This window comes from Trichomycterus rosablanca, chromosome 19 (genome assembly GCF_030014385.1).
Source record: "Trichomycterus rosablanca isolate fTriRos1 chromosome 19, fTriRos1.hap1, whole genome shotgun sequence".
Classification (NCBI taxonomy): Eukaryota; Metazoa; Chordata; class Actinopteri; order Siluriformes; family Trichomycteridae; genus Trichomycterus; species Trichomycterus rosablanca.
Window position 1 is genome coordinate 28,799,278 of NC_086006.1, and position 25,373 is coordinate 28,824,650.

At 46.8% G+C, this 25,373-nt stretch overlaps 1 protein-coding gene across 1 annotated transcript in view; it reads left to right on the forward strand.

Annotated features, from left to right (window-relative positions):
- Positions 1–25,373, forward strand: part of LOC134333947 (leucine-rich repeat-containing G-protein coupled receptor 6) — a 60,447-nt gene that overhangs the window by 14,610 nt on the left and 20,464 nt on the right. Inside the window, exons 2-4 of the mRNA XM_063016113.1 lie at positions 14,575–14,646; positions 21,565–21,636; positions 22,820–22,891. Of these exons, the coding sequence (XP_062872183.1) occupies positions 14,575–14,646; positions 21,565–21,636; positions 22,820–22,891 (216 nt within the window). The remainder of the gene's footprint in view (positions 1–14,574; positions 14,647–21,564; positions 21,637–22,819; positions 22,892–25,373) is intronic.

Sequence of the window (25,373 nt, forward strand, 5' to 3'; positions counted from 1 at the left end):
CTTCCAAACATGGTCCTGTCTTGGTGTGTTTATGGTTGTGTTAGTGTGTGTGCATTTTGTGTGTAGGGTGAATGTTAATGTGTGTGTGTGTGTGTGTATGAATGTATGTATAAGTGTGTGTATGTGTTTGTGTATATGTACGTATAAGTGTGTGTGTGTTTGTTAGTGGGTGTTAGAGAGTGGGTGTGTATTAGTGTGTGTATATTAGTGAGTGTGTATTGGTTTGTGTAGTAGTGTGTTTGTGTATTAGTGTGTGTGTGTTAGTGTGTGTGTATGAATGTATGTATAAGTGTGTTTGTGTATATGTATTAGTGTGTGTGTGTATATATATTAGTGTGTGTGTGTGTATGGTGTGTTTGTGTATATGTATTAGTGTGTGTGTGTGTGTGTGTGTATGTATTAGTGTGTGTATGGTGTGTGTGTGTGTGTGTATGGGGTGTGTGTGTGTATGTTAGTGTGTGTGTGTGTGTGGTTGTGTGTGTGTGTGTGTATATGTTAGTGTGTGTGTGTGTGTATGTGTGTGTGTGGTTGTGTGTGTGTGTGTGTATATGTTAGTGTGTGTGTGTGTGTGTAGTAAATCCAGGTGAACGGCAGCAGGAACAATACCCATGTGCAGATGAACCTGGGGCAGGTTGAAGGTGGGTGTAGAGGATAAAGGGGGGTGCTGTGTTTTGGGAAACTGAAGGAGGGGAAGTGTGTATTGTGCTGCGCTGCTTCCTGTGTGTGTGTGTGTGTGTGTGTGTGTGTGTGTGTGTGTCGTCCTTTTCAGTGGCGCAGGAACAGCGAACAATGCGGCGCTTTTCTCCTCGTCTGCTCCTCTGCTGCCGGCTTTGTTCGGGACGATCCGGTCCGTATCTGCTTTCAGTGTCTCCGGGTTCCTGCACCTCCGCCCCGCTCATCAGCAGGAACCGTCCCATTCTCCCTAAAGCTTCTCGTTAAGGAGGAGATCCACCAGCGCCCAGCTTCATTCATCCTGCTGAACAAAGCACCAAGAGGAGGAGGAGGGTTCTTATGTCTGAGTGTCTATAGAGACCCTCAGAAGATCTCATATAGACTTCACTTCCTGTAAATCATCACCAATATAAACATCAGTTAAATTATAAAGGGTAAAACCACACAGCGTTCAAGTTTAGGGAAGGACCTCGAGTGTACAAAGTGAGGAACTCTAGTGACCCTGACCTCAATCTGATCTCATTCAAACACCTTTGGGATGAATCGGAATGTCGATTGTTTGGAAGTCTGGATCATAACAGGGTCAAATATGATGCGGCAGTGAGTGTTGAAGGTCGAGTCGGGATGCGAACCCTCAAACTTCTGATTTTGTTTACATTTACAGCATTTAGCAAGAGTTAAACCAGAGTGATTTGTGAAAGTGCTTTGTAGGGACTCGAGGTGAACAGCCAAATGAACAGCCAGCAAAATAGCCAGGTGAGAAGCCAAGTGAACAACCAGGTGAACAGTCAGATGAACAGCCAGGTAAGCAAACAGGTGAGAAGCCAGGTAAGGAAAGGGGGGTGATGAGCCAGGTGAACAGTCAGGTAAACAGCCAGGTGAAGAGTCAGGTGAGAAGCCAGGTAAGCAAACAGATAAACAGTGAGATGAACAGCCAGGTAAGCAAACAGGTGAGAAGGCAGATAAACAGCCAGCTAACCAGTCAGGTGAACAGTCAAGTGAGAAGCCAGGTAAAGGAAGGGGGGTGATAAGCCAGGTGAACAGCAAGATGAACAGCCAGGTGAACAGCAAGATGAACAGCAAAATATTCAGGTGAAAACCAGGTACACAAACAGGTAAGCAGCCAGGTAAAAAAATCAGATGAGCAGCCAGGTGAACAGCCAGGTAAGGAAACAGGTGAACAGCCAGGTAAACAGTCAAATGAACAGCTACAGAAGATGGACAGTAGTGGATGGTCCCCAGAAGAAGTTCTGATGGCCGATAAGCGATTGTTACTTTACGTTTTTACTGAACGGGCACAAATTCCCACTCTTGAAAATCTGGTGGACGTGTTGCAGCCGTGGTTACGCTTATGGTTTTGGAATGATGCGTCCAACATAATTATGGTCTGGTGCATGATGTGTGTCTGTGCAAAAGTTTGTGCACCCTGGAAAATATGTGGTTGCGACTCTGAGGAGAACAAACGTCTGCAGGTGTTACTGCACCGTACTGTTTATTTAATCCAGTCAACATTCAGGAAATAATAATATATAATAATAAAGCGTGCTGGAACGTTTGCACATGCAGATTTTATATTTCATTATTATTTCTGATGTGAAACTCCTGACCTCCTGACTGGATCTGGATCGTTCTTCATAAATAAAAGATCTGAAGTGTGTTTTCACTCGGTGGAGAGAATAAAGGACAGGATGTGAGGAGGAGATCAAACGATTGTGTGGATGAAAGTTAAAACAGGGCGTGTCTCTGTTTTGGGGTTGAACGTGTCGGTCTGCTGCAGTAGAAGTTTACAGACGGAGGTGTCGCGGAGAGCCGCGGTGATTCGGAGGAAACCGCCGTGAAGGCTGTGAGTGACGGGAACACGGTGGTGGTCGCCGGCGGCGTGTGTTCAGGCGTGGCGTGTTATGAGCGCCCGGATCCTGGCACCTTTTAAAGTGTAGCTATGAACTATCCATCTTTATCTGGGTCTTTGTTCAGGCTTCATTCAGACCGCTCCTGCTCTTCAGGGTGGTCTGGTCTACAGCTCAGACCCGTGCCTCCTGCACCCGAAAAACCCCACCGATCAAAAACAGAACGCGCGCCAACAGTGTTCAGATTGTTCCACTGGCATGATGATGATGATGATGAATGACGCTCTGTCATCGGCGCTCGTACAGGGGCGAAGCGTATCTACGCCGCGCTCGGGCCAACGCTCGGCTCCTTCTTATCATCTCACGCTCAGAAACAACAAGGGCTCCGCCCGGCGGGGTGTCAGATCGCCCAAGAAAGAGGAAACTGTGTCAGGAAAAGTGAAAACCTGGTTTGTTTTGGGTTCCTGGGTTCCTGCGCCGGACGTGAGTGATGAATCGAGCGTCCACGTCCTTCACACTTTGCTTCCCCTAAAAAGGACGTGAGGTTTTTCTCCATGGAGACTCGACAACGTCCCTCAAAACAGGATCGTAATCGGGACCGTCATTTCCTCCTCTTTGTTCCGGGATAATAGTACCGATTGTTTGGAGAGCTCCGTCCCTCCGTGTGTGGTGAGACAGACATGAGTCACATCCGAGACGGGACGGAGGGAAACGAGCTTCTGTGTAGACGGGCACCGAGGCGTGCCAGGCCACAGCGTGCATATCAAACCACAACATGCCAGGGTTGGGTTAGAGAGGAACGCCATCCATCCATTCATCCATTTACCACTGGGATGTGTCCACCGCTTTATCCTACTCAGGGTCGCAGTGGGTACAGTTCACTGGGCGAAAGGGAGGAAACACCCTGAGTACACTCACACTGCAGGAGGAAACCGGAGCACCAGGAGGAAACCCACACATACACAGGGAGTACATGCTAACTCCACACAGAAAGGACCTGGACTGCTCCATTTGGGAATCAAACCCAGGACCTTCCTGCGGCAGTGCTACCCACCGAGCCACTGGTTTTTCATTTTCCAGTCTCTCAGCCTTTTGTCTGTCTGTTCTTTTATTCATCCATTTTTTCTATCCTAAATATTTTCTATTATTTGCTGTTTTATTATTCCAGTCCTCCATCCGTCCATCTTTTATTCATTCATTCTTTTATCCTCTAATCAATTCATTCTTTCATATTTTTATGATTTTTATTCTTCCACCCTTTGGTTTTCCGTCCTCCTGTTTCTTTTTCTTCCAGCTTTCCATTGTGGTCTTCCTTCATTCCATTGTTCTATCAGGACTTTCTGATCAGCTAACGCTTCGTGATTTGTCAGCTTTGTGATTGTTAATAGACGAACGATCCTCAGACTGATCTGATTCTATCCACACGTCTTAATGAATCAGATCAGTGAGGGTTCAGTCCTGGACCTTGTTTGTTTCTTTACGCCTCGTTCAGTCCCTCCAGAAGTTCCATATTTTGTGATCTTAGGAATTAATGCAAATGTGACCGATCCCGGCCGGATCTGTAACTCCATCCAACCTCCACCGTGTTTGTACTGTAAATCATCCAGAAATGTGCAGTCGGGCCCCCGAGGATCCAGAGGAAAGATCAGATTTACTGATGAATATTTAAGATAAAAACAGAACAGAGTGATTCCTGCGTTTTACACTCGGAAGCTTCATGTGAGCCACAAACACGAGTGAGGATTGATTTCCAGACCGAGGAGCATCTGAAACATCTCAGCTACACAGAGAAGCGTTCACAAGGTTGGACGTCGTCGTTTGTAGGACAGAATCCTGCAGGTTTACGTGAATTAATGATCTGATTTGGTTCCGATTGAGATTAATCCTGCACTACTGGGAATCTGATGTAAAAACTACTGTTTGGTCACGTCTACACAAACACAGATGTTAAAAGCTCGTTCCTTCTGTCTCCTGGTTTCAACAACAGCAACGGAAAAATAAAACACTGTAAAATGTGAACACGCGTACTGTACAGTATCTAAACCTCAAGGTAGAACCTCCCAAACCAGACCTGCTGCGAGTGAGTGAAATGAATTCTGAGGCAGAACGTAAACAAAAAATTGTTCCAGTTTGGATATACTCAATTCCCTTGTGCACTCTGGCAGCCTCTGCTAGCCGCCGGTCAGTGGCAGATCCATACAGAGAGTCTGGGTCTATAGGGACTACTTTACTCTCTCTGTATCCTTCCACCACTCATGCCACCGAGTGCCATGGTATTTCTTGGAGAGCAGGAGATGCCCAGATGAAGCCAGTTTGGATTTGTGTCTGTTGAGTGACCAGTTTCAGTTCCAGTGATCTTATAATCAATGATCGAACCGTCGCAAGGTCGTAGGAGAAGCTGCTGCCGAATTTAGCATTTTATTCTCCAACAGTCACCCATGGGCACTAATCACACTTCTGAACGTTGTTGATGTACGTACAACCTTTGTAGTGCCGTCTGATACAGAGTCCCTGATGTTTACCGCGACCCAGGCGACACAAACGATGCCTCCAAATATATGCATTAATGAAGCGGTGGCAATCTGGTTCCACTGTGCGTTACAGGATGGAACGTAAAGCATCCACAAGAGGGCGCTTGTGTACAAGTTCAGTTCATTAACATTTACATTGTCAGCATTTAGCGGACACTTTTATCCAAAGCGACTTACAGTACTGTGACAGTATATAGTCTGAGCAATTGAGGGTTAAGGGCCTTACTCAAGGTCCCAACAGCAGCAACCTGGCAGTGGTGGGGCTTGAACCAGTGACCTTTTGATTACTAGTCCAGTACCTTAACTGCTAGGCGACAACTGCCCAATTCGTGTTTGTGCCTGATAAAGTTCGTTTTTCTCTGCAACCCTTGGGTGACAAACCCTGGTCTGAAGCCATTGGGGTTGGAGTTATCATCCTTACCCTTTAGGATTTTTCCCTTTTAGGACTCCTTGAATCTTTCGATGACATTATGCACTGTAGAGGGTTAAATACCTCAAATCTTAGTAAAATATTGTCGATAAATGTTGACCTGCCATTGCTTACAAAGAAGTTGGTCCTACTCTCCCACTTGGTATCTGCTTTGCTTTTCACCTCGTCCCAACTTTTTCTGGAACTGAGGTTTGTATCGTTATATAAAAACACTTAAATAATTACACTGGGTAAATATTGTAAAAGTAGTGATGGGCCAGATTCAGCCTGACTTATGTTTCCAAAGTACACTCGTGTGCAGAGATGAGATGATTGTGTTTGTAGAGTCGGAGACGTTCCATAACCGCTGTAGGAGCGTAGAGTCGGCCGGTGGGGGGTTTGGGGGGGGGGGGGGGGGGGTACAGTGGATTAAAGCATACCTGTGGATCTTCACAGCCACTTCAAAGCTGATTTATTTTGTTTTTTAAGACGAGGACTATTTTCACTCGGTCTGTCTTGACATGATCGGTTGCGGCGCCCGGTCATGTTCCCTGCGCTCGTATACCAGCGCTGTTGCTCTCTGTAGCCTGGCACTGCCCGCAGAAATGTTTTTATAGATAAAAGTGTGAAGGTGCCCGCTCTCGGTTCGTCCTCACAGGCGGAAACACGAACACGTCTGTAAACAAGCCAACTGCAACACCTCACACGGGAGCTAGCTACAGCTAATCTAAAGCGGAATGTCAGATTAGTTGCGTCTCGTCACGTGCAGGAATCACAGCCGTCGTGGAGCAGGGACTGATGAATCATGGGATATTTTGTCCACAGCCAAGTGAGCTTCACATTCATTTTAACTTTAATATGATTTACCTTTGTCGTTATACCAGGACAACAAAGACTGAGCAAACAACGCCAACACAGTGGCAACACAGTGCAAACAATGCCAATGAGGTGCCAGTACAGTGCAAGACAAAACAGTGCCAAGAAAATTTGTCACTTATCGAAAACAATGCCAACACAGTGCCAACGCAGTGCCAATACACAGTGTAAAACAGAACAGAGTCAAGAAGAAGTACAACAGAGAGCAAACGGTGCCAATACAGTGCCAAAACAATACGAACAATGCCAACACAGTCCACGACAGAACAGAGCCTTGAGAAAGTGCAACACAGAGCAAATAGTGCCAATGCAGTGCCAACCCTGTGCCAATACACACTGTAAACAATGGAAACACAGCAAAGACAGAACAGAGTCAAGAAAAAGTACAACAGAAAGCAAACAATGCCAACGTAGTGCCAATACACAGTGCAAACAATGCCAACACTGTGCCAGCGCAGTGCCAACGTAGTGCAAAACAGAACAGAGCCATGGAAAAGTGCAACACAGTGTAAACCATGCCAAAGCCGTGCCAAGACAGAACAGAGCCAGCAAAAAGTGCATCACAGAGCAGAGTGCCAACACGCAGTACCCACAAAAACGCCAACACAATAGCAACAAACAGTGCCAGCATAGTGCCAACAAACAGTGCCAGCATAGTGCCAACAAACAGTGCCAGCATAGTGCCAACAAACAGTGCCAGCATAGTGCAAGATCATACAAACAGTGCAGGACAGAACCAAGAGTAACAGCACACAGTTACCGTGCCAACATGGTGTGAAGCAGAGCCCGGTGTGGGTCGTGATGTAGGGTGAGTTAGACACCAGGGTAACATCCTGCCCCGCCCTCCTGTCCATCATTATCGTTACTATGGCGTGTTCCTGTAGCCCCGCCCCTAGTCTTTTATTGGTCCTCTGTTCACTGCACACACCTGTCCTGTGTTTTCTGTATGAGGTCGTTTTTTATTTCCCTCGATTTGTGTTTGTCTCATTAACCCAGATTTTTGAGTGTGTGTGGGAATTTGTGCCTGTTTGCAATGTAGGACAAGAAGGTCTGGTCGAAGTTGACGTTCCAATTCATCCTATAGGTGTTGAGTTGAAATTTAGAGGCATAAATACTTTCATAAATTGAAAGGGTGTCCACTTACTTCTGACCTGTTACAGTACAGTATCCTGCAGGAGAATAAATCAGCCATGATGTCATGGAGATGATGACATGATGAGATGATGGTATCTTCATCCTTCATGTCCTCACATAGGGGCGTTTCTCTTCAGATCTGCATCTACAGGATCAGATACGTTCCTCTAAAAATACAAACTCCAGAGTCTGAGAGCAGAAAGTTTGTGGACGCTCAACGTTTCACTGGATTTTGATTCGTTCCTGCGGGGATTTGCTCTCCATTCAGCCACTGAGCCTCTCAGATTGGCGTAGTTGGACATTAATGTTGGATTTATCCCAAAGGTGTTGGATGGATTTGAGTTCGGGTGTCAAGATCCTTCACAACAAACTCACCAAACAAGTTTCTATAAAGCTAATACAGGAAAGGGCACTCCCCAAACTATTAGCACAAAGTCATAAAACTGTCTTTAGAAAAGAAGCTAAGCTATGTCTTTTCCCCACAAGATTATTCCTCCTCCATCATACTTTACAGGTTCTTCTTCAATTTCTTCTTCTTCATTTCTCCAGTTACCAGACAGTGATCTGTGTTTTTTCTGCCCCAGAGTCCAAAGGCAGTGTGCTTTACACCTCTCTGGTGATCTCAGGCTTGAGTTTGGCTGCTCAGCTATAGGAACCAGATCCATGACTTTCCTAATGATCAGATCATGTGTTAACGTTCAGGCATCTGTGAGTTCAAATCTCAGCTCTGCTACCGGTCAGCTGGGCGCCCCCTAGTGCCTGGAGCAGACACAATCATCAACTAGTCTGCTGGGTGGGAATGTCGGGACTGAAAAGTGGACGTGGTCTTTGGTGCTGTGAAAGGACCCTGGTTAGTATCCTGAGGCGCCTGTACAGAAGTGGAGGAACGTGGAGATCAGCGCGTGACTCTCCATGAGCGAGACCGACCTCACGCGCCGATCCACCGAAGTACGGGTGAATAAGAAGGGTTCAGAGGGAGGGCGTGTCAGGAGAATATACCCTCCTCGTACATCATCGGGGTCTCCAGCAGAGGAATGGGAACTGGTTTCGACTAAACTGGGAGAAAAAGGGAGAAAATCAGAAATAAAATAGTAAAGTTCCACAAGGCTCGAGTTTAGGTCCACTACTTTTGTCCCTAGGCTGTGACTGGTTCTCACCAGCGTTTGGATTTATTTTAGCGATCTGCGTGGCTGAACGTTGGAGAACTTATATTGAGTTTAATCACGTCTGTTGGAGAATAATTGTAGAACACATTCGGTCGCGCTCGTACGGGGCGGCGGGTTGTTATAGTTGTTCTAGTTGTTATAGTTGGATGCTCTTCAGAATTCGATGCACGTAATTGGCGTTTTTCTGGCAGGGAAAATAAATCTGGTTCTGGTTAGCGCTGTAATTAGTCCAGCAGCAGCAGCAGCAGATGTTGGTACAGAAGAAACGCTGAAGTGAATTAGCGCTCGGGAGGATCTGTGGATGCAGCGCTGACGGATACGGATGAATATTTTTATACTAAAATGACGGTTTTGTGTGAAATGTGGACACGCCGGACACGCTGATGAATGTTCGGTCATTAACGTCATCAATCAGTTCAGGACCTGAACGCTGAACACATCGGCCGTCCCGTTTATTATCGCTCTCTTCAATCACTTCAGATTTATTTTTCTGATCGGCAGAGTTTCACCGAGGCGCTCGGGTGGAGCGGCGGTCCGTTCCGACGGACTCGGGTCTCTGCGGTGCTGCCGGCCAGCCGGACGTCCACACACCGCGACCCTGACCAGGATAAAGCGGTTAATAGAAATGAAGTGAATAAAATGTTTAATGAAGCTCGAAGTTTCTCCTCAAGCGTAAAGACGTCAGATCACAGTTTATAGAACTTTAGTGACTGTGGCTGGAAATGAAGCTGTGCTTTTTAATTTCACTTTAGATTAAATAATTCATATTTTTTTACACATACACTATATGGCCAAAAGTATTTGGACGCCTGACGGTGAGCTTGTCAGGCGTCTAGTTTGAAAATCAGTGAATCTGTGTAATCTTCTCAGCCAGAACAGCAGCCACTATTTTGAGAAGCTTCTCACAGGACTTAAAGTGTGTCTGCGTGTGGGAATTTGTGCCCGTTTGTACGGCTGGGCGCTGATTGATCAGTTGGGGTTCCGGTTCATCCCAGAGCTGTTGAGTGGGGATGAGCTCAGGGCTCTGTGCAGGACACTGGAGTTTCAGTCATGTTGGAACAGAGGAGGTCCTTCCCTAAACTGTTGCTGCAGGTCTGTAACCATGATTGTATGATTTTTATATGATTGATTTATTAGACCTGTTGTTGACTGTCGTGGCTGAAACACGTGAGCCGGGTTGGCGTTCTGTCCGGGGTGTGGTACCCGTCCTGTCCCATTGTCGTGTTGTTTTCTGGAACTGGGCGTGGCCGGAGCGTGAGTTTCTGTACAACTACAATGACCGACCACAACTATGTGGACGAGGACAAAAGCTTTTATTTTGGTGATGAATAATAGTGCAGTAGCTGGAGGCTCTGGTGTCACCGTGTTTACTGTTACGTCTCCTGGTGACAGAACATCGTTTCTTTAACGTGAATTCAGCTTCAGTGACCAATCAGTGACGAGCATCAGGAACCAAATCTGTCTTTAGTTCTTATTAATGTGATCAAAGGAGCAGCAATCTTTCATTTTTATCTAATCATTTAGTGGTGTTACTTTATATTTAGTGGTGTTACCTGAAGTTCTGTGGTGTTACTTGATATTTAATGATGTTCAGCGGTGCTCAGTTACCGGATGTTTTGCCTGATGTTTTGTGGTGTTACCTGATGATCAGTGGTGTTACCTGATGTTGTTCTTGAAGTTCAGTGGTGTTACCTGATGTTTTACCTGATGTTCAGTGGTGTAACCAGCGAGGGTACCAGCGAGGGAACCAGCGAGGGAACCAGCAAGGGTAGCAGTGAGGGAACCAGCGAGGGTAGCAGTGAGGGTAGCAGTGAGGGTACCAGCGAGGGTAGCAGTGAGGGAACCAGCGAGGGTAGCAGTGAGGGAACCAGCGAGGGTAGCAGTGAGGGAACCAGCGAGGGTAGCAGTGAGGGTACCAGCGAGGGTAGCAGTGAGGGTACCAGCGAGGGTAGCAGTGAGGGTAGCAGTGAGGGTAGCAGTGAGGGAACCAGCGAGGGTAGCAGTGAGGGAACCAGCGAGGGTAGCAGCGAGGGAACCAGCGAGGGTAGCAGTGAGGGTAGCAGTGAGGGAACCAGCGAGGGTAGCAGTGAGGGTAGCAGTGAGGGTAGCAGTGAGGGAACCAGCGAGGGTAGCAGTGAGGGAACCAGCGAGGGTAGCAGCGAGGGAACCAGCGAGGGTAGCAGTGAGGGAACCAGCGAGGGTAGCAGCGAGGGTAGCAGCGAGGGTACCAGTGAGGGTAGCAGTGAGGGAACCAGCGAGGGTAGCAGTGAGGGAACCAGCGAGGGTAGCAGCGAGGGAACCAGCGAGGGTAGCAGTGAGGGAACCAGCGAGGGTAGCAGCGAGGGTAGCAGCGAGGGTACCAGTGAGGGTAGCAGCGAGGGTACCAGCGAGGGTAGCAGTGAAGGTAGCAGCAAGGGAACCAGCGAGGGTAGCAGTGAGGGTAGCAGCGAGGGTAGCAGCGAGGGTACCAGCGAGGGAACCAGTGAGGGTAGCAGCGAGGGTACCAGCGAGGGTACCAGCGAGGGTAGCAGTGAGGGTAGCAGCGAGGGAACCAGCGAGGGTAGCAGTGAGGGTAGCAGCGAGGGTACCAGCGAGGGAACCAGTGAGGGTAGCAGCGAGGGTAGCAGCGAGGGTACCAGCGAGGGTACCAGCGAGGGAACCAGAGAGGGTAGCAGCGAGGGTAGCAGCGAGGGTACCAGCGAGGGTACCAGCGAGGGAACCAGCGAGGGAACCAGCGAGGGTAGCAGTGAGGGTAGCAGCGAGGGTACCAGCGAGGGAACCAGCGAGGGAACCAGCGAGGGAACCAGCGAGGGTACCAGTGAGGGAACCAGCGAGGGTAGCAGTGAGGGTACCAGCGAGGGAACCAGCGAGGGAACCAGCGAGGGAACCAGCGAGGGTAGCAGTGAGGGTAGCAGCGAGGGTAGCAGTGAGGGTAGCAGTGAGGGTAGCAGCGAGGGTAGCAGTGAGGGTAGCAGCGAGGGTACCAGCGAGGGTAGCAGTGAGGGTAGCAGTGAGGGTAGCAGCGAGGGTACCAGCGAGGGTAGCAGTGAGGGTAGCAGCCAGGGTAGCAGTGAGGGTAGCAGCGAGGGTACCAGCGAGGGTACCAGCGAGGGAACCAGTGAGGGAACCAGTGAGGGAACCAGCGAGGGTAGCAGTGAGGGTAGCAGCGAGGGTACCAGCGAGGGTAGCAGTGAGGGTAGCAGCGAGGGTAGCAGCCAGGGTAGCAGTGAGGGTACCAGCGAGGGTACCAGTGAGGGAACCAGCGAGGGTAGCAGCGAGGGTAGCAGCGAGGGTAGCAGCGAGGGTAGCAGCGAGGGTACCAGCGAGGGTAGTAGCGAGGGTAGCAGCGAGGGTACCAGCGAGGAAACCAGCGAGGGTAGCAGCGAGGGTACCAGCGAGGGTAGCAGCGAGGGTAGCAGCGAGGGTAGCCGCGAGGGTAGCAGCGAGGGAACCAGCGAGGGTAGCAGTGAGGGTAGCAGCGAGGGTCTGTGTGTTTTTTATTTGAATTGTAGGTATTTTTGTGTTTGAATCACGGCGGTTTCAGGACTTGATGAGATGATAAATAATAAGATCACGGTTTCACCCCGCCGCCGCGGTGCTAAGCTGATTTTAATGGAAACCTGCAGTGTTTATCACTCGCTCTGAGCTAACGTGTGAGCCTGTTAGCCATCGCGGTGAAACCCAACGGCAGCGATACTGCAGAGGCGTCCCGGAGGGAACTGGAACGGGCCGGAGAACGTCGCTCAGAGCCCAGACCACCGGGCTGGAGAAGATAAACGCTCAGCCCGGAAAACTCCTATTTATTTCTTTTGTCAGAGCGTCAGCCGCGGCGAGGTGAAAAGCTAATTTGCTCGGCAGGGCGTCTGGAAAACGTCTGGGGGGAGAAACGGGAGCGCATGAGATCAAATCCCACCGCTGGATACGGACATGGTGGCATAAAATCCACTCAACACAAAACTGTAAAACCAGTCTGATTCAGTCTGATTCAATTCTGACTGAGTCTGATTCAGTCTGATTCAATCTACCTCTGTCTGACTCAGTTTAACTTAGTCTAAGTCGATCTGATTCAATCTCCCTCATCCTAAATCAATCTGAATCAACCTCCCTCTATCTGACTTAGTCTGATTCAATCTGACTTGGTTTGATTCAATTTAACTCAGTCTGAGTCGATCTGATTCAATGTAACTCTGATTTAAAATAAATCGACTCAATCTGAATCAATCTCCCTCTTTCTGTCTCAGTCAGCTTCAGTTTAACTCTGATTCAATATGACTCAATCTGATTCAGTCTAACTCAGTCCGAACTAATCCGCCTCTATCTGACTCAGTCTGATTTAGTCTGATTCAGTCTGACAGTCCAATTCAGTTCGACTCAGTCTGATTCAATCTGATTCAACCTACCTCTATCTGACTCAGCCTGATTCAATCTAACTTAGTCCGATTCAACATGACTCAGTTTGATTCAGTCTAATTCAATCAACTTCAGTTCTGACTCAGTCTGATAGTTAGGAGGCTCAGATTGATGTTCTGAATGTCAGGAGAGGAACCTGTCGTGTTCTTCTGCACCTCAGACCTCCATGTTGTTCCATGTGTTGTGTTGTGCATTCTGAGATACTTTAATGCTCACCACGCTTTTAGTGGTGCGGTTAAGTTACCGTCGCTTTCCTGCGAGGTCAGATCTATCGTCAACAAGGTGTTTCTGCCTGCAGAACTGCCGCTCACTGGATGCTTTTGTTTATTGTCTATATCATGCTGTGTTGTGATAAATATTGGAGAAGATCACCACAAACCAGCCCGTCTGGTACCAACATTCATTCCTAGATTAAAATAAAGTGAAGATACACGGAGCCTCGGCTGGGCAGGTTCAGCACCCTGGACCCGGCACTCGAACGGTGGTGAGCTAACGGATTAAACTGCAGCACCACCCAAGCAGTTAAATACGAAAGGAACGAAGAACTGGCTCCAGTACCCAGCAAACATCTGGAAAACAACCTGAGGAACACACACACACACACACACACACACACACACAAACAAAACAGAGGAAATTAGGATCTGTGATCCACAATGGAAAGTTCTGGTTCCTCTGATGGACGCTGAAGTTCTCCGTTCCTCTTTGATATGCGAGAACAAATATTTCGGCTGGAGACGTTTCTTTCCAGAAGTTCTCATCACGACGGTCCGGGTCACATCCTCCAGGAGGAGCCCTGAACCTTCACCAGCATGATAAAAGCCTGAAACCAGATACGTCAGCCTTCACCGGCGAGGCAGCAGCTCTGCTCAGTGTTTCTCCTCCATTAGGACGTCAGGAGCAACATCTGCGGGGCTTTAAGTGACGGCACGGCAAACTGAGACCGACACCGAGAGTAAAAAATCCAATTCCAGACTCAGATGCTCTAATTACAGGTCGTATCCTTGTGCTTCCATCAAGGCTGCTGTAATTGTTCCACCCAGAGCTGATGCTGTGCAGGAGCGTGTTGTGGAGAGAACGTGGAGGAACGAAGATCTGGAAGAACATCACGTATATCAGGCTCCACGTGTAGAGCTGGTGATTCAGGGACGAACAGCAGCTTTTCTGTTTATATAAACAAAACAACACCCACATGATCCCCAAACTGTTTGTAGACAGATCCATCAACATCAAGAGTCTCAGTATTTCTGACTAAAACAACATTAAAGCAACAGTGAAACATGGTGGTGGTAGCATGATTCTGTTTTTGCCATGTAAGGGCAGCTGTCCATGAGGCACCACTGTCCTAATCATTACATTTAAGGGTTTGAGCCACACCCATTGCTTATAGGGGGGCAACACCAATCATATTAAATAAAGAAACCTGTATGGACCCAAATTCCCACAGATGAAGTCCAGAATCTCTTGTCTGTGACTGTTTATTGTGTGAGATCTGAACCTCTCCTCTTCCCCTGTGTGTGTTTCTATAGAGATCTCAGCATGAACAACATCAGTGAGATTCCACCCAACAGCTTCCACAACCTGCCCTACCTCACCGAACTGTAAGTGTTCCTCACTAACCCTAACCCTAACCCTCACCCTCTCACTCCTCACAGCCAGAACCTTCTCAAACCGCTCAGCTGGTCCACACCGGACCACACCAGACTGTACCAGATAACCAGATCACACTGGACCACACCAGATCACACCAGACTGTACCAGATTACACCAGATCACGCCAGACTGCACCAGATCATACCAGATCACACCAGACTGTACCAGATAACCAGATCACACTGGACCACACCAGATCATACCAGATCTCACCACACCAGATCACACCGGACTGTAAGTGTTCCTCACTAACCCTAACCCTCACCCTCTCACTCCTCACAGCCAGAACCTTTTCAAACCGCTCAGCTGGTCCACACCAGACTGTACCAGATAACCAGATCACACTGGACTGTACCAGATTACACCAGATCACACCAGACTGCACCAGATAACCAGATCACACTGGACCACACCAGATCATACCAGACTGTACCAGATTACACCAGATCACACCAGACTGCACCAGATAACCAGATCACACTGGACCACACCAGATCATACCAGACTGTACCAGATTACACCAGATCACACCAGACTGCACCAGATAACCAGATCACACTGGACAACACCAGATCATACCAGATCTCACCACACCAGATCACACCGGACTGTACCAGATTACACCAGATCACACCAGACTGTACCAGATAACCAGATCACACTGGACCACACCAGATCATACCAGACTGTACCAGATTACACCAGATCACACCAGACTGCACCAGATAACCAGATCACACTGGACCACACCAGATCATACCAGATCTCACCACACCAGATCACACCAGACTGTACCAGATAACCAGATCACACTGGACCACACCAGATCATACCAGATCTCACCACACCAGATCACACCGGACTGTACCAGATTACACCGGACCACACCAGACTGTACCAGATAACCAGATCACACTGGACCACACCAGATCACACCAGACTGTACCAGATTACACCAGATCACACCAGACTGCACCAGATAACCAGATCACACCAGATCATACCAGATCTCACCACACCAGATCACACCGGACTGTACCAGATTACACCAGATCACACCAGACTGCACCGGATCACACCAGATCACACCAGACTGCACCAGATAACCAGATCACACTGGACAACACCAGATCATACCAGATCTCACCACACCAGATCACACCGGACTGTACCAGATTACACCAGATCACACCAGACTGTACCAGATAACCAGATCACACTGGACCACACCAGATCATACCAGACTGTACCAGATTACACCAGATCACACCAGACTGCACCAGATAACCAGATCACACTGGACCACACCAGATCATACCAGATCTCACCACACCAGATCACACCAGACTGTACCAGATAACCAGATCACACTGGACCACACCAGATCATACCAGATCTCACCACACCAGATCACACCGGACTGTACCAGATTACACCGGACCACACCAGACTGTACCAGATAACCAGATCACACTGGACCACACCAGATCACACCAGACTGTACCAGATTACACCAGATCACACCAGACTGCACCAGATAACCAGATCACACCAGATCATACCAGATCTCACCACACCAGATCACACCGGACTGTACCAGATTACACCAGATCACACCAGACTGCACCGGATCACACCGGACCACACCAGACTGTACCAGATAACCAGATCACACTGGACCACACCAGATCACACCAGATCATACCAGATCACACCAGATAACAGATCATACCAAACCACACCAGATCACACTTGATCACAATAATAATAATAAATATAATAATAATAATAAAATAGTAATAATAATAACAATAATAATTTAATTAATAATAATAATAATAATAATAATAATAAAAGAATAATAATAATAACAATAATAATTTAATTAATTAATAATAATAAATATAATAATAATAATAAATATGATAATGATAATAGTAAAAATAGCAATAATGATAATAAATATAATAATAATAACATAGTACGTATGATAATATGAATAATAATATGAATATTATGAATAATAATGATAATAAAAATAATAATATTCATAAAAATAATAATAATAATAATAGTGACTATATTGATAATAATAATTATAATAGTAATAATAATGGTAATAATAAGGATAATAATTAATAATAATAATAATTTAGACATGCTGGATGTTGTAAGAATGATTCATCCAGAGCTGAACGTACTGATTTCTCGCCGCGTCCCAAAATCATAAACACGACTCTCGTGTGAAAATACACAAATTAGGAGAGTAAACACCAGCAGAGCAGATGTGGATTCCAATCATCGTGGCGGGGGGTGAGCTGGGGGGGGGGGGAGTTGGGGGTTCATTCAGTGATTAAGGAGAGTGAAATGTTGAGTATTTATTCCAGCTGATTAAGAAATGTTGTCGTTTACCCCCCATCATCAGGCAAAGAATTCGGAGGGGGGTGAACAAACAGACTGGGGTGGTATGGGGTGGATGAAAAATAGATGGTAATAGAACTAGTTAATGGTGGGTAGTGGGTGGACGCTTGTTGGAAGGATTAGAGAGGTGATGGTTAAGGGTAGATGAGGGTAAAGCAGTGGTTAAGGTGGTCAGACCTAGTTTGGGGGTTTAGGGTGTATATAGAGGTAGTTAGAGGGATGAATTTCGGAAGTGTTTGGTATTTTGGGATGGAGGTTATTAGGGTGGCTTGTTAAGGGTAGGTGGAGGTAAAGCAGTATAGTTGGGGTAGTTAGAGGGTAGAATTTTGGGAGTGTTTGGTATTTTGGGTTGGAGGTTGTTGGAGAATCAGAAAATAATTGGATCAGTAGATCAGAAGGTATTTTGGAATTTAGGGTATAGATTGGGGTTGTTAGAATGTTAGGTACGTGTGAGTGTGTGTTGGGTTGTGGGGGTGTGTGGGGGGTACATGGGGGGGTACGCGGGGAAAGTTAATACGTTAAGGAGCAGCTGCTCTTCCACACTTCTGCTTTTCATCTGGACTCAAAATAAAAGAGACGTATAGAGAAAGAGAACGAGGGGGTCGGGGGGGGGGGCTTGGCGGGGGTGGTATGGTGGGTGGGGGGTGATGTGGGGGTAATAGAGGGGTACAGTTGGGAGAGGAAGAGAAAGATAAAACCTGATCCCTGGTTCTTACTTTAGGAATCTGCAGCTGTGCAGCTTTAACAGTGCGGCACATCAAGCGTCCAGCGCCAGCGTTCACCCGCTCATACACACCATCACACACGGGCTCCAGAGGCCACATAGTGACCGAATACAGCGCCAGCCAATCAGAATTAGGAGCCCTGCTCAGGGGCCCGACGGTAACAGACTGAACCAGCAACCTTCTGATGACTAATCCAGTCCCTTATAACCCCTGAGCACAACACACAGGTCAGAGGTCACGCCGATGATAAACTCATCTTCAGCAGTGGAGCGTTTGAGCAGAAGCACCTCAGAGTTTTTTTTCCAATTCATCCCAAAAGTGTTCACTTGGTTCCTTCTCACCATTAATTGGACTCTCACTTTGTGGACATCTAAACTCAGGAAAATCCCACATTCAGTACGGTGGGATTAAACGGGGACCTGGCAACCCTTCCAGCAACTCAGCTGCACCTGATTTACACCTGGTTTTGGAAGGCGGAATAAATGGAAGTAAAACCGGCCCATAATAACCATCCGAAGCTTCAGATCTTCAGCACTTCCACAGTTCCAGACTCTCTCAGGCTGTAGTGGAGCGATGGTGTCTGTAACCGAGTGTAAACCCTCGGTACGGATGGTGTCGCTCTCATACGGAACTGATTAACCGATGCTGTGTGGGGGGTCTGAACGATGCTCGTGCTCGTTTGCACCAAGCTGGTTCTAATGCAGATTTGGGATTATTTACGTTCCAGTGCAGGATGGTTCAGATTTGGTGGAAACTCCAGCAGCAGATGAGTTCATGTTGTTTACAGACGGAGGAATTCAGGACTGAGCCGGGATCAGGCGGTTCAACCCTAAAACAGTTCGGCTCATTAATTGATTAATTGGCTGCAGATCGCGGTGCAGCTTTATTACACCACAAGCTTCAGATGTGTGTGTGTGTGTGTGTGTGTGGGGGGTGATTTTAATGTCGATGTGGTTTGGGCGAGGTGCAGAGCTGAGGGTCTCAATGCAGAGCAATCATGATTTGCTATGGGGCAGCACTGTCACAGCAAGAAGGTCCTGGGTTCGACTCCCCAGGTGTGTGGAGTTTGCATGTTCTCCCTGTGTCTTTATGGGTTACCTCCCACTGTACAGAGGCATGCAGTGTGTGTGTGTGTGTGAGTGTGTGAGTGTGTGTGAGAGAGAGTGTGTGTGTGTGTGTGTGTGTGTGTGTGTGTGTGTGTGTGTGTGTGAGTGTGTGTGTGAGAGAGAGTGTGTGTGTGTGAGAGAGAGTGTGTGTGTGTGTGTGTGTGTGTGGTGTTGATGTGGTTGAGGCGAGGTGAAGAGTGGTGCAGTTCCTCTCAGAGCTGAGCTGTCACCTCACAGCAAGAAGGTTTTGAGTTCGAATCCCCAGGTGGAGCAGTCTGGGTCCTTTCTGTGTGGAGTTAGCATGTTCTCCCTGCGTCTGTGGGGGTTTCCTCCGGGTGCTCCGGTTTCCTCCCACAGTACAAAAACATTCAGCCAGTGTGTGTGTGTGTGTTTATTCTGTGATGGACTGGCGACCTGTCTGGTGTTTCCTACCTTTTGCCCAGTGAATCTGACCCACTGTGACCCTGACCAGGATAAAGTGGTGGTAAAACTGAGTGAATAAATGAATGAAAAACTGCTGTGATGGGATTACGAGTGGCGCACACACAGACCCCAGCCCACGTCACTTCTCTCAGATAAACTGGGGCCAGGCTGAAGCGGAGCGTCTGTCAGGGTTAGAACACCCCCCCCCCCCCCATCCCCTCACCCCCCCCCCCCCTCGTTACCAGCTTAATTAGCTCCCCACAAACGAACCTGAACGAAGGAGGTGGAGGTGATTAAAGCTTCACGCCGTTTTGGCACCAAACGAGGCGTCTGAGAGAAGACAGACGCACACTGGGCCGCTAACACCGACCGCCCCGCCACGCCCCGCCCCGCCCGCGGTTCAGGACCCTCGCCTGCACGATGTTCACATCGTAAAACCGTTCGGAGTGAAAGCAGCGCTCTCGTGGTGAGGATTTGGCTTCATCATCAAACAGTTGGATGGTGAGGGTGAGAGGTGAGGAGTTCTGGATCAGCATCACTGCTGGCATGATTCAGGTGTTTTATAGTCCTGCAGATGTTTCTCTCACAAACAAACTTCAAACACGCCACAGAGCCGGGACCTGGTGAGGGGTCAGGGGGGTCAGAACGGGTCCTTCAGGTGGCTCCTTCTCAATCGTTCATACAGCCTGTCTGACTGTGGTCAGTCATTAATAATGAGTACACTCAGCTGCAGTCTAGTCCAACCTGGCTGACCTTCATCCAGCTGGGCGTCCACACAGACATTAGAGTGTGAATTTAGTTTGTGTGTGTATGTTTGTGTATCAGTGTGTGTGTGTGTGTATCAGTGTGTATTAGTGTGTGTATTACTGTGTGTATTAGTGTGTGTGTGTGTATCAGTGTGTATTAGTGTGTGTATTACTGTGTGTATTAGTGTGTGTGTGTGTATCAGTGTGTATTAGTGTGTGTATTACTGTGTGTATTACTGTGTGTATTACTGTGTGTGTGTGTATCAGTGTGTATTAGTGTGTGTATTACTGTGTGTATTACTGTGTGTGTGTGTGTGTGTGTGTGTGTGTATTACTGTGTGTATTAGTGTGTGTGTATCAGTGTGTATTAGTGTGTGTATTACTGTGTGTATTACTGTGTGTATTACTGTGTGTATTACTGTGTGTGTGTGTATCAGTGTGCGTATTAGTATGTGTGTATCAATTTGTGTATTAGTGTGTATTAGTTTGTGTGTTTAGTTTAGTGTTTTTTTTAATGTGTGTGTATACTAGTGTGTTTGTGTTAGTTTATAATAGTGTGTATTAGTGTGTGTGTGTGTATCAGTGTGTATTAGTGTGTGTATTACTGTGTGTATTAGTGTGTGTGTGTGTATCAGTGTGTATTAGTGTGTGTATTACTGTGTGTATTACTGTGTGTATTACTGTGTGTGTGTGTATCAGTGTGTATTAGTGTGTGTATTACTGTGTGTATTACTGTGTGTGTGTGTGTGTGTGTGTGTATTACTGTGTGTATTAGTGTGTGTGTGTGTATCAGTGTGTATTAGTGTGTGTATTACTGTGTGTATTACTGTGTGTATTACTGTGTGTGTGTGTATCAGTGTGCGTATTAGTATGTGTGTATCAATTTGTGTATTAGTGTGTATTAGTTTGTGTGTTTAGTTTAGTGTTTTTTTTAATGTGTGTGTATACTAGTGTGTTTGTGTTAGTTTATAATAGTGTGTATTGCTGTGTGTGTATTAATTTATATTAGTGTGTATTGCTGTGTGTGTATCAGTGTGCGTGTGTGAGTGTGTTTAAGTATTATAGTGTGTATTAATTTATATTAGTGTGTATATACAGTATGTGTGTGTATATTAAATTGTGTATTAGTTTATATTAGTGTGTATTTGTGTATTTATTATTGTGTGTGTTAGCGTGTTTATCAGAGAGTGTGTGTGTGTATCAGTGTGTATTAAGGTGTGTGTATGTGTTACTGTTTGTATGTGTGTTTATCAGTATTTATTACTGTGTGTATTAGTTCATATTATTGTGTAGTACTGTGAGTGTGTGTGTGTATAACTGTGTGTGTATAACTGTGTGTGTGTGTGTGTATAACTGTGTGTGTGTGTGTGTGTGTGTGTGTGTGTGTGTGTGCTTTGTTATGCTGGTTATAGATTCTGATTCTGTTTGTGTTTGTTGTTGTTCAGGCGACTGTCAGGAAACCAGCTGAGACACATCAGTGGATCTGCATTCAACGGTCTCACCGCTCTCAAAGTCCTGTACGTACACACACACACACACACACACACACACACACACACCTGCTATCAGGGGAATGAGGAGACGTGTAGGTTGCGGTTTGGAGAGGTGATGGATGGAAGCCTTAAATCAGTGTGTGTGTGTGTGGTGTAAAGAACACCTTCCTTCATCACCACCATGTGGGATTAGAGGAGATCTTCATGAGTCCCTCAGAATCATCTAGGATGGATCTTATGGTGCACCAGGGTCTGGATCCTGATCCATCCTTCAGAACCGTCCCTCGCCCCTTTCCTCAAATGAGTCTAGTGGAACGTTCTGGAGAACTGAGCTGGTGTTGCTGCTCCTGGTGCAGGACGTGGTGATGTTTGGTGATGTTCGGTGATGTTCGGGGTTTTTAAACTCGCATCTGAAGTGAAGAAAAGCTTGTAAGGACGGGACAGGGACCGGAGGGGGCGCAGAATTCGGGACTGAGGGGGCGGCTGAATAATAACGTTGTTATATTCTAAGGAGAGCAGGAGAACTGAGAAGAACCGAGGAGAACAGAGGTCTGTTCTTCATGTGTGGTTTGGAGTCTGACCTCACCATGGCCGCCGTGGCGTGGTGATCGGCTCCATGAAGACGTTGGTGCACAAAGGCTGGTTTCTTCTGGGTTAGGAACAGACGTCTCCCGTTCCTCCGGGGTCAGAGGTCTCGGCCCATCGGACGTGATGAAGACGTCTCAAGATCTGCTCGCTCACCCCTCGCTCTCTCTCTCTCTCGCTCTCTCTCTCTTTGTTTCTCATTCGTTTTTCCTCTTTCACTCGACCCGTCCTGCCACCGTGACATCAGTGGCCCACCCATGTGGTCGCTCCTCTCCTCTTGGTGTAAACTCACCGTCCACTTTACTATGGTCACCGTGCTGACGCCGGGTGGAATCTCCTTCCCTTAGAGTCGGGTACAGACGGTGGTCACCGTGCCACACAAACCGTGATCCACTGGTATTACCCCCCCCCCCAACAGTGCCAGCCTGCTTACTTTTCACTGGTCGTACAGTAAAGCTACTGAACCACTGAGCTTCAGGAGATTTTGGAGTGTACATGTGGAAATTTGTGGCAGATTACACACAGAGGTGCTCAGTGGAGGTTCCTGCCAGGGCACATTGATTGATTGATTAATTAATAAATTAATTTACTGATTAACTGATTGATTGATCTGTTGATGCAGGATGCTGCAGAACAACCAGCTGGAGAAACTGGACAGTGAAGATCCATGGGAACTCCCCAACCTGCTCTCACTGTGAGTAATAATAATCATCACCGATACCACATCAATATCAGTTCTGATACCACATCAATATCAGTTCTGATACTACATCAATATCAGTTCTGATACCACATCAATATCAGTTCTGATACTACATCAATATCAGCTCTAATACCACATCAATATCAGCTCTGATACCACATCAATATCATCTCTGATACCACGTCAATATCAGCTCTAATACTACATCAATATCAGTTCTGATACCACATCAATATCAGCTCTGATACCACGTCAATATCAGCTCTAATACCACAACAATATCAGTTCTGATACCACATCAATATCAGCTCTGATACCACGTCAATATCAGCTCTAATACCACAACAATATTAGTTCTGATACCACATCAATATCATCTCTGATACCACATCAATATCAGCTCTAATACCACATCAATATCATCTCTGATACCACATCAATATCAGCTCTAATACCACATCAATATCAGCTCTAATACCACATCAATATCATCTCTGATACCACATCAATATCAGCTCTAATACCACATCAATATCATCTCTGATACCACATCAATATCAGCTCTGATACCACATCAATATCAGCTCTAATACCACATCAATATCATCTCTAATACCACATTAATATTAATATCAGGATCTGTTCTGAAGGAGTGCGTGTGCTGGGTTGGACTTCCTGCGGCGCCGGTAGTAAACTCAGAGCTGCAGGTGGAGATCCTGACTCCTGACCTCTGTGGTATCGGGGATACGGGGATACCCCCCCCCCCCGAAACAATGAGGAGCGCTGATTCAGGCCGGCGAGTCCTACAGAGCCGACACGACACCTGATCCTCGGCAAATACGGCGGTTTAGCTTAATGATAGCGTGAGGATCGGCGTAATTAGTGGGTGAGGGAGTTCAGAGCTGACGTGAAGTGGCGCCTGATCCAGACGGGAACATCAAACCCCCCCGAACACAAACGGCTTCAGATCACATCAGAAGATCAGGAGATAAAAAGTCACTGGTGATAAACCGTCACTTTTTATTAGCGTGATGAGTTTATTTAACACTGAAAAGTGCAGCTAAAGAAAAATCAACCACCAGAATTAAAATAAATAACTCCAGAACTCAGTAAACAGGTGCAGCAAAGAAATAATCTCATAACCAGCTCAGTGTGGGTTTGAACCGCAGTGGCTGAGTGCTGAGGACGAGCGCTCCACACTAGCTGGTGTACAGCCGGTAATTATCTGAAGATGATGCTGCAGGAACGAACAGTAAAGTGAAATTCAGGAGAAGAATCACTGATCATCTAACTGATGAATATTGTGGCTCTTCACATGAGAACATGATTCAGGGTTTGTGTTTCAGTAAAAGATTTAAATCAGAACTTTGAATCTGATCAGACGTCTTTATGGAATCATTAAATTATTACATCGTTTGGTTTTTGATTAGGTTTGAATAAATGCAGTTTTATTTCCTGCGTGATGATCTGGAGAAACTTTGTGTAAAACGGAGTCGGTGCTTCAGCTCACGGTGCTCAGAGCTCTCAGTCCTGCCAACCCCACGGTTCTACCATCAGCAGAGGGTTCCAAAACTTCTGATGGAACTCACAGAGACGTGTAAACCAGCTGCAGCGTGATGAGAGGAGGAACTGAATGAATGAACGAGATGAACGAGTGTGGGAGGTCAGGAGAGGAAGAGCTCAGAACTGATTTCTTTATCATACATTACAACTTACCCCCCCCCCTCCCCCTCATAATCCAGAGGGCAGGATCCTTTAGATCAAAGACTGAACATGTCGACACGTGAAGAACACGCCAAGGGCACCGACACACCAAAATAAATAAAATACGTTTAATAAAGAGGAAAGCTAATAATAAAAGGAACAAAGATGAGAAGAAAGAAAAAAATGTTAAAAATGTTAAAATATTTAATAAAAAGAAAAATGATTGAAACAGAACAGAGGAGGAAAAGATGAAAGAAAAAATGCAATAAATTTGAAAAAAAGAAAAATAACAACATGTAAGAAGAAGGAAACTGAACAGAATAGAAATGAAGGAAAAACCAAATAAAAATAAAATCTAGGCCGCTCAGGTAGAATCTCAGCTCTGCCTATCGGCTAAGGCTGAGCGGCCACATGAACAACGATTGGCCTGTTGTTCAGATATGGGTGGAACTAAGCCGGATGGGGTCTCTCTCATGACTGGTGCAATTACGACCTCTGCTGGGTGATTGATGGCGCCTGCACAGAGATGAGAAAAGAGTGCTCTCAGGGTGTGTCTCTCCGTACACAACGCTGAGCTGCACTGCACTCGTCAAAGTGTAGGTGATAAGATGCATACGGCTGCTGCCCACGTGTCGGAGGGGGCGTGGATTAGCTTCATTCTCCTCAATCAGAGCGGGGATCGGCATTGGTGGAGAGGAAGCGTGACGCAATCGGGCAATTGGGCGCGACTAAAAAGTGAAAAAGGTCAAATAATTAAATGTGGTAAAAA